This window comes from Hemitrygon akajei, chromosome 27 (genome assembly GCF_048418815.1).
Source record: "Hemitrygon akajei chromosome 27, sHemAka1.3, whole genome shotgun sequence".
NCBI classification, from domain to species: Eukaryota; Metazoa; Chordata; class Chondrichthyes; order Myliobatiformes; family Dasyatidae; genus Hemitrygon; species Hemitrygon akajei.
The window spans coordinates 34183038-34193418 of record NC_133150.1 but is presented as its reverse complement, the minus strand read 5'-3'; the positions used below and the strand labels follow the sequence as shown (position 1 = coordinate 34193418).

General features: G+C 41.9%; 1 protein-coding gene across 4 annotated transcripts in view; it reads right to left on the bottom strand.

The window, feature by feature from the left end:
- The window catches only part of elk4 (ETS transcription factor ELK4), a 62726-nt gene that overhangs the window by 21612 nt on the left and 30733 nt on the right, over positions 1 to 10381 (bottom strand). For all 4 annotated transcript variants that reach the window (XM_073030599.1, XM_073030600.1, XM_073030603.1 and 1 more), the window contains 2 exons: positions 7526 to 8374; positions 283 to 399 (listed from right to left, as the gene is read on the bottom strand). In XM_073030599.1, the coding sequence (XP_072886700.1) occupies positions 283 to 399; positions 7526 to 8374 (966 nt within the window). The remainder of the gene's footprint in view (positions 1 to 282; positions 400 to 7525; positions 8375 to 10381) is intronic.

Sequence of the window (10381 nt, the reverse complement as noted above, 5' to 3'; positions counted from 1 at the left end):
GGTGGCAACATTCCATCCCCATAATCTATTAGCCCCTAACCTGTACACCGTTGGACTGTGGGAGGAAACCAGAGCACCCAGAGGAAACCCAACCAGTCACAGGGAGGACGTACAAACACCTTACAGACAGTAGTGGGGATCGAATGCCGATCGCTGATCGCTGGCGCTGTGCTAACCAAGACCAGGCTGGCGCATTAAGGGGCCTGAGTCTGTGCTGTGGTACTCTATTACTCTAAATATTCACAGTTCAATCGATCAGGAGACTCTACCTCTGATACTTACTTGAAATAAAGTGCTGGTTCCTGTCAACCGGGCTGGACTGAGAGTGGCCACAGGACTTAAAGTACTCCAGAAATGTATGCTGGAGAGCAGCGGACTGGGAGTCAGCAGGAAGGGAGTCTGAAACAAGTAGAACAAAGTTAGAACCATCAACATCTGCCAATCACAGGTCATGGGCTTTATCTAGTGATGTCAATCTTCCTGCAACACTGAAGTCTAGAACTTACTCCCTGAAAAGCTGTGGTTATTTTCGAACAAATGAACATTTTCAAGGCTAAATTCACCAGCTGCATATGTAACAAAAGGTTGACAAGCTATTCAAAGAAGAAACCAGGGAAACCTGAATCTATTCCAAAGGCCCAACTTCAGTGAATGGATCAAGATTTGGAAGAAATTTGAAACAGTGGAAGGGGCACAGCAAAGTTGCACTCTATGTGAGGTATAGGAGGAATAGTGTTTGTTACCTCAGAGGTGAAGTGTAACAAATTAATGAATGTGCAACATTAGGATAGAACAGATAAAAACAGAAGTTCATCTTCTATTGTTTCCTTAAGACACAGAACAAGGTAATTTGGCTTTCTATTAATGATCAACTTTATTTAAAATCCAGATTTAAAAATACATGTAAATTGGGAATTATTCACAATTAATATTAATTAGGAAGTAATAATTCATAATTTACATGTATACGGAATTAGCATTGGTCTGTTAGTGCAACTTGCAACAAAATCAACATTCAACAATTATAAAGAATAAGGAATTAGATAAAATATAAAGTTGGAGATTAAAGTACAGATTTGGATTAAAGTATGTATAAATAAATACCAGCATCTACTTAGAATGTAAATAGTATTATAAAAAGTGGTTTAAAGTGTTTACAGTGTAATGCAGTGACAGCGGCAATCGATAGAGGGTGCTTGGGGGAGTGGGGGGCTAACTAGAATGGTAGATCAGATTAACTGCCCGGGGGGAGAAACTTCTAAACTTCTAAGATGGCATGAAGTTTTTCTTTTAAGAGACTCCATAATATATTGTTTTAGAATTTTTTTCAAATGCTTACACTCCAGGAGGAATCTGTGGTTTGCATGTGTAAAGTATGTTTCATTATACTTTTTGAAGTGTTTGTATCTTGATTTATAATGTTAAAGGTACTGTGTAGCAATGAATATTTAAAGTTTCATCAGAACTCTTTCCCCAGTGCCTGCCAAGGATCTCAAAGCTGAAACATTTACTCTGTTTCTCTTTCCGCAGGGGCTGCCTGACCTGCAGAGTGTTTCCAAGCATTTTCTGATTTTATTTCAGACATACAACATCTGCAGCTTTTCTTTTGATTTACACTGTTGTTTGAAAAGTTAGTCTTCAATTTCTAGCTGTAGTGTGCTTCGAATTTCCTGTGTGGAGGAGAGGATTAATTGACTCAAAGGCAAGTCTTCTGACCTTGACCAAGGTAAGACCAATGCCAATTTTTCATTGCTATTCAACGTGACTGCCTGCCCCTCTCCCACAGTCACCTCTGTACCACTGTGAACCCAGCAATATAGCATGCTGACTTCTGCAATGGGTGTTGAGAACTCCCTCTAGCGATAGGTCCTGAGGGAACACATCCCAGGGTCTCAAAAGAACTGAGTAGTGATATGGTTGACGCACTGGTTTTTAATTTTTCTTTTTTTTTAATATTTGGGGCATGTTTCTTTAAATTGGAAATTTTAAAAGACAGGGAGTTAGAAAACGTCAAGACATTTAGCTTAACATCCGTCAGAGGGAACATGTTAGGTGTAATTATTAAAGGCATTACAGCAGAACATTTACAAACTTTCACGGTAATTAGGCAAAATCAACATGGACTGTGATCAAACTTGATCCTGCCTTCAATTAACTGGAATTCTTTGATGAGTAATGTCTGCTGCGGATAAAAGGAAACCAATGGACGTTTAGCGCTTTTCAGAAGGCTTTTGAGAAGGTGCCACATGTAATAGAACGCGGAAAAGTACAGCATAGTACAGGCTTTGCAGCCCGCTATGCTGTGCCAACCTTTTAACCTACTCCAATATCAACCTAATCCTTCCCTCCCACATAGCCTTCCAAACTTTGCTCATCCATATGTCTCATAAAGATCCCTTATGTATCTGCCCTAACGCGACCACAGGCAGTGCATTCCACACACCTACCATCCTGTATAAAAACTGACTTCTGACAGCCTCCCACACTTTAACCATATAACCATATAACAATTACAGCACGGAAACAGGCCATCTCGGCTCTTCTAGTCTGTGCCAAATGCTTACTCTCACCTAGTCCCACCAAACTGCACCCAGCCCATAACCCTCCATTCCCTTCCTGACCATATATCTATCTAATTTTTTTTAAATGACGATATTGAACCTGCCTCTACCACTTCTACTGGAAGCTCATTCCACACAGCTACCACTCTCTGAGTAAAGAAGTTCCTGAGTAAAGAAGTAAAGAACTTCCCCCTCGTGGTACTTTTGCCCCTTAACTCTCAACTCATGTCCACTTGTTTGTATCTCCCCTACTCTCAATGGAAAAAGCCTATCCACGTCAACTCTATCTATCCTCCTCATAATTTTAAATACCTCTATCAAGTCCCCCCTCAACCTTCTATGCTCTAAAGAATAAAGACCTAACTTGTTCAACCTTTCTCTGTAACTTAGGTGCTGAAACCCAGGAAACATTCTAGTAAATCTCCTCTGTATTCTCTCTATTTTGTTGACATCTTTCCTATAATTCGGTGACCAGAACTGTACACAATACTCCAAATTTGGCCTCACCAATGCCTTGCACAATTTTAACATTACATCCCAACTCCTATACTCAATGCTCTGATTTATAAAGGCCAGCATACCAAAAGCTTTCTTCACCACCCTATCCACATGAGATTCCACCTTCAGGCAACTATGCACCATTATTCCTAGATCACTCTGTTCTTCTGCATTCTTCAATGCCCTACCATGTACTATGTATGTCCTATTTTGATTAGTTCTACCAAAATGTAGCACCTCACACTTATCAGCATTAAACTCCATCTGCCATCTTTCAGCGCACTCTTCTAACTGGCCTAAACCTCTGTGTAAGCTTTGAAAACCTACTTCATTATCCACAATGCCACCTACCTTAGTATCATCTGCATACTTACTAATCCAATTTACCACCGCATCATCCAGATCATTAACGTATATGACAAACAACATTGGACCCAGTACAGATCCCTGAGGCACACCACTAGTCACCAGCCTCCAACCTGTAAAACAGTTATTCACCACTAGACACTCCCATCCAGCCACTGTTGAAGCCATTTTACTACTTCAATATTAATACCTAATGATTGAAACTTCCTAACTAATCTTCCATGTGAAACCTTGTCAAAGGCCTTACTGAAGTCCATATAGACAACATCCACTGCTTTACCCTTGTCAACCTTCCTAGTAACCTCTTCAAAAAATTCAATAAGATTTGTCAAACATGACCTTCCATGCACAAGTCCATGTTGACTGTTCCTAATCAGACCCTGTCTATCCAGATAATTATATATACCATCTCTAGGAATACTCTCCATTAATTTACCCACCACTGACATCAAACTTACAGGCCTATAATTGCTAGGTTTACTCTTAGAACCCTTTTTAAACAATGGAACCACATGAGCAATAGATAGATAGATAGATAGATAGATACTTTATTCATCCCCATGGGGAAATTCAACATTTTTTCCAATGTCCCATACACTTGTTGTAGCAAAAACTCATTACATACAATACTTAACTCAGTAATAATATGATATGCATCTAAATCACTAACTCAAAAAGCATTAATAATAGCTTTAAAAAAAGTTCTTAAGTCCTGGCAGTTGAATTGTAAAGCCTAATGGCATTGGGGAGTATTGACCTCTTCATCCTGTCTGAGGAGCATTGCATCGACAGTAACCTGTCGCTGAAACTGCTTCTCTGTCTCTGGATGGTGCTATGTAGAGGATGTTCAGGGTTTTCCATAATTGACCGTAGCCTACTCAGCGCCCTTCGCTCAGCTACCAATGTTAAACTCTCCAGTACTTTGCCCACGACAGAGCCCGCCTTCCTTATCAGCTTATTAAGACGTGAGGCGTCCTTCTTCTTAATGCTTCCTCCCCAACACGCCACCACAAAGAAGAGGGCGCTCTCAACAACTGACCAATACGTCAATCCTCCGGCACCATCCCCGTTTCTAATGACATTTGAAATATGTCCCCCATCTCTTTTGGCACATAGCCATCTACTCTGATTCTCTAAGGGACCAATTTCATCCCTCACTATCATTTTGCTATTAATGTATCTGTAGAAACCCTTTGGATTTATTTTCACCTTACTTGCCAAAGCAACCTCATATCTTCTTTTAGCTTTTTTAATTTCTTTCTTAAGAGTCTTCGTACATTCTTTATATTCCTCGAGCACCTCATTTATTCCATGCTGCCTATATTTATTGTAGATGACTCTCTTTTTCCAAACCAAGTTTCCAATATCCCTTCAAAACCATGGCTCTCTCAAACTTTTAACCTTTCCTTTCAACCTAACAGGAAGATAAAGATTCTGTACCCTCAAAATTTCACCTTTAAATGACCTCCGTTTCTCTATTACATCCTTCCCATAAAACAAATTGTCCCAATTCACTTCTTCTAAATCCTTTTGCATCTCCTCAAAGTTAGCCTTTCTCCAATCAAAAATCTCAACCCTGGGTCCAGTCCTATCCTTCTCCATAATTATATTGAAGCTAATGGCATTGTGATCGCTGGACCTGAAGTGCTCCCCAACACATTGCTCCGTCACCTGACCTATCTCATTCCGTAACAGGAGATCCCACACTGCCTCTTCCTAGTTGGTACCTCTATGTATTGCTGCAAAAAACTATCCTGCATACATTTTACAGACTTGTTTAAATTTTACACACTTTAATCTAAACAAAGAATATAAAACAAAGATCACAGTGTGGGGCGGGTAACATGGGTTGGGGTGCAACGGTAGCACAGTGGTTAGCGCAACACTCCTGCAACTCGGGGTTTCAGAGTTTGGAGTTCAATTCCAACGACATCTGTAAAGAGCCTGTGGAATGTGTGGCTTTTCTCCGGGTGCTCCAGTTTCCTCCCACAGTCCAAAGACGTACTGGTTAGTAACCTCCCCTTCACATGTTCTACCAGTCTATTGTCGCCAGTTCAATCTTCCATGCGGTGGTGTGTTGGGGCAATGGCATCAACACGGGTGATGCCAACAGGCTCAATAAACTGATTAGAAAGGTTGGCTCTGTTATAGGAGTCAGACTGGACACACTGGAGTCCGTGGTAGAACAAAGGACCCTACAGAAAATCCTGGCAATTCTGGACAATGTTTCCCACCCTCTGGATGTCCCCTTTGCTAAACAGAGAAGCATATTTAGTAATAGACTAAGACAACTGTGCTGCTCCAAAGAGCGCTATATGAGGTAATTTTTACCCTCGGCCATTAGGCTCTATGATGTCAACTTGGAGCTGGGGAAGCGATGATCCCCTCTTGTTAGACTGTTTGCGGTAAATTCTTTTTTGTTTTTTCTACATCTCTTCTAATATTTATATCTGTGAACCTTTAATGCTACTGTGACATTTAATTTCCTTTGGGAGCAATAAAGCATCTATCTATCTATCTCTTAATTGGTCATTGTAAATAGTCCTACGATTAGGCTAAGGTTGATTCAGGGGTTTCTGCGCAGCGCAGTTCAAAAGGCTGGAAGGGCCTATTCTACACAGTATGTCAATCAACCAATAAACATATTGGCATAGACAGAATTTGGACTGGCTAACAGGAAACACAAAGTGTACATAACTGACACTTCTTCGGGTTGGCTAGATGTAAAGCGTGGTATTCTACAGGGATCAATGTTGGGTCTCCAAATTTAGAAGGCTGTGCTTCGGGACAATGGTGAAACATTATCTGGAAAAAACAGTACTGGTCTCTTTATTAAACAAGGATATTAAGGCATTGGAAGCAGCTCAAAGGATTAGATAGGTTATATAAAAGGAAAGATGGATAAGACTGGGCTTCTACCACTGGGATTCAGAACAGAGAGGACACTTGATCAGAGCATTTAACATTCTCAGGGCTCTTGACATGGTGAATGTAGAGAAAAGGTTTCCTCCCTTTTGGGAGTATCTAGAACTAGGGATCATGAACTGAAAATAAAATCTCATTGAAGGTATGAGACATTTTCATTTTCTCTCAAGGGATTGTTGGACTTTAGAACTCTTTCCCTCTAGGTGCGGCGGAACCAGGATGTTAGAATATTTTTAGAATATATTCTTAAGGCAGAGGTAGACAGATTCGTAATAAGCATGGGATGGTGGTGGGGGCAGGGAAGGTGGGAATGAAAGATAACTGTGCAAAGGTAACGACGTGGAGTTGAAGCTCCAATCAGAGCAGCTAACATTTCATTAATGAAGATGTTCATATTTGATGCAGCAGGTTCGAGGGGCTGAGTGGACTTCTCCTGTTCTAATTTGTATATTTGAATGAAGGGCTGGAATGCATCGGAGACATATTGATTTGAAGCTCAGCATGTATGAAAGAATAGCAGTTTTAGTAATATGCTTTTCACTGTGATTTTTAACTCCAGCGCTCTGAGTGAAGATCTGGAAGCAGGGTCATAGATTCAAAGGGCCAATCATTTGGGATTGAAATAAAGAGAAATTCCTTAACTCAGATCTTGGGAATTCCTTACCCTAAAAGGTCATGGATGCTGGGTGTATCCAAACATAAAAACAATGAATCTTGGAAATTAAATGGAGTCAATAAATTTGCAAAGAAGAAAATTAGCTTAATATCAGGAGATATTTACCAAATATCAGGAGATATTAAAAGGAGGATGAGAGATCTTATAGAAGTATACATTGAAGAGAAGTTTGGATAGGTAGATAGATAAGAGGGGTATAGAGGGCTCAGTCCGGATGCAGGTAGATGGGACTAGGCAGATTGGGTCGACACAGACTAGATGGACTGAAGGGCCTGTTTCTGTGCTGTAGTGCTCGATGACTCTGTCACAGGATTATAGGGTTGGTAGGAGAGAGTGGTGCTGAGGTAATAGATCAACCAGGATGTTTTGAATAATGGAGTGGGTTCGATGGACTGCTAGCCTACAATGATGCACATTCCTTATATCCACAATAAGACTTATCAAAACAGATTCCCATTGCAATCCACTATTCAGAGAGGGATGTGTTGTGATAACTGACCTGAGTTAAGTAGGCTGGTGTCAAGGATGCTGCTGGCAGGGGAGGACTCGGTAAGCCCAGTGGGCTCGGGTCACTGCCAGTGATGACCAGGGCAGGGGCGAGTTCCAGCTCCTTGGGCTTCTTTGACCTGCCCTTCTGGTGCTTTGCTTCCGCATTGTCCTGTGACAGATCCTCCCCGTCGGAGGAGGGCTCCAGCGATTGTGTCAGGTGGTCCGAAGGGCTGGTGGCCAGCTCCGCCTCGATGGGCAAGTCGGCAGGGGGGTCGAAGGAGGAGGCCAAGAGGGGGGAGCCGGGGCTCAGGGGCAGAGGCGCGGAGGGCGAGACGGAGGAGATGGGTGGGGTGGTGGTGAAAGAGGTCACCACACTCGGCACAGATGAAGTTTCTTCCGACAACTCGGGCTTCGGTGAGGCCGCAGTCGACGTGGGGATCACCACTGGTTCTACCGCAGGGAGGGGTGAGGGTCTTTTCGGCGGGTTGGTCACAAACTTAATCACGGTCACCGGTTCCTGGCAAAGCGGCAGCCTCTTCTCCTCTGGCACCTTCTCCGCAGGGTTCTCGATCTTGATGGATTTAAAGATGTTCGGGTTGGCTTGCAGTGAGTTCAAGGTGAAGGATGAGTAGAGGCCCGACCGAATGTAATCATTACGGTTGGAGTTCTTGGAGGAAGATGAAGCTCCCTTCTCCTGGGTATGGTTCTCCTTGTCCTTTTGCAGCCTACTCATTTCTGGCAAGCTGGAATCGACACCATTCTCACCCTTACCCACCATGTTGACATCCATCTTTAATATCTCTGGATAGCACACAAACTTGTACACAAACTTCTGTCCATTCACCTTTTTAATAATGTTCTGTAGATTGAATGAGAAAATACAGAATAAATACTTTAATATACATTGTGATTGTCACAGGTCACATCATGGTCTGAAGGACCTATTCCTGCATTATACTGTTTGTCCTATGTTACTCAAATTCTATTTGCCTTGGGCAAAAACATACTTTTAATAAATCTCAGAGTTAAACTGAATAATTTACATGAAAACAAGTATGACATTTACAAAAATGATTCCAAGAAATGTGTGATGTAGAACCTCATACTGTGCAATGCTGAATAACATTAATTCCAAGAACAACCTCATTTTCATATCACTTAAACTCCTGTCCAGCAAAAGTCTACAAACGCAGCTGTATAACTATTAATTGAGTTTACTTGTAATACTTGTGAAGGAGAATTCCTCACCCCTACCACTGTTTGTACACCCACAGGAAAATGAATCTCAGGGTTGTATGTGGTGACATACATGTACTCTGATCATAAACTTTACTTTGAACATTGAATTTTTTTAAGACGATAAGATATAGGAGCAGAATTGTGCCTCTGGCCCATTGGGTCTACTCCACCATTTCATCATGGCTAATCCATTTCCCTCTCAGCCTCAATCTCCTGTCTTCCTCCTGTATCTCTTCGTGCCCTGACTAGTCAAGAGTCAATCAACCTCTGACTTAAATATACCCAATGACCTGGCCTTAACAGCCACCTGTGGCAACGAATTCCACGGATTCACCACTCCCTGGATAAAGAAATTCCTTCTCATCTCCATTCTAAATGGATGTCCCTCTATTTTGAGGCTGTGTCCTCTTGGTCTTAGACTCCCCCACCATAGAAACCATCCTTTCCAAACCTACCCTATCGAGGCCTTTCTAGATTCGATGGGTTTCAATGAGATCATACTTATTCTTCTGAATTCCCATGAATACAAGCACAGAGCCATCAAAAGCTCCTCATATCATAAGCCTTTCAACCCCAGAACCATTTTAGTGAAGCTCCTTTATGCAAAGAAATGCTTCCCGATATCGCTTGGCATGATGCTGGCTTTCTGCTGAAAACCACTAATCTCACCATTCACCTTTGATAATACACCACATAACATAAAAGTGCACCAATCATTTTGAATAATAGCAGCCAACATCTGTACAAGCCCATTATCCAGATGGAAGGAACCAGAGGACATATCTAGCACAACGGCTTTAAGGATCTTACTGGTGACCCCAAGGTTAGGGGTCTCTAGCTTTGACCTTGCCCAAAACAGTGGGAAAACCTCACTGGAAAGTCCACAGGCCATGGACAGCATGGCCAGAAATCTAAGATCCTGCATGACTCAAAGTAAGTTTGTGTCCACGAGTACCAATCAAAGAACACATTGCATAAACCTGCCGGTGAGGATCTTTTGTGGGAGGCATTTCTTTTCTCCGTACTGGATCTTTTCTCCGTACTCCGATCAAGGTACTGGATTATTCAAGTGTGAAAACTTCCATGTGTTACAAAAGAAGCTAAGAAAGGTTTCTCCTTCACTATTGTCAGTTCCTATCAAAACCCTCAATTAAACCTCTCCACTCTTTTCCATATTCCCATTAATACAAGCAGTTCTATAATCTTCCCCCTCATATTCTGGCCCTTGGAACTGTACTAATATTCACTAATGGAGAGCAGGTAGAGCTGCTATCAAAGAAACTGTTTTATAGACAATCATGTTCAAAATTAGGACAGCATAAATGAGCTAGTTAGTACCAGAGAAAGCAGATCTGGTTAGTGACTTTCTTGTTATCTATGGAGATATGAGAGACAGCAGATTCTGGAAGTTGGAACAACAAACAAACTATTGGAGGAACTTGGTGGGCCAAGCAGCGTCCATGGGGATGAGGCAATTGTCGATGTTTTGGTCCCAATGCATGCTTTTAACCCCAAACATTGACCGTTCCTTCCCCCAATGTGCTCGATGAGCTGAGTTCCTCCAGCAGATTGTTTGTTGATCCAGATATCCAGGCATCTCTGCTACGCAGCTGACTCAAACACTGAT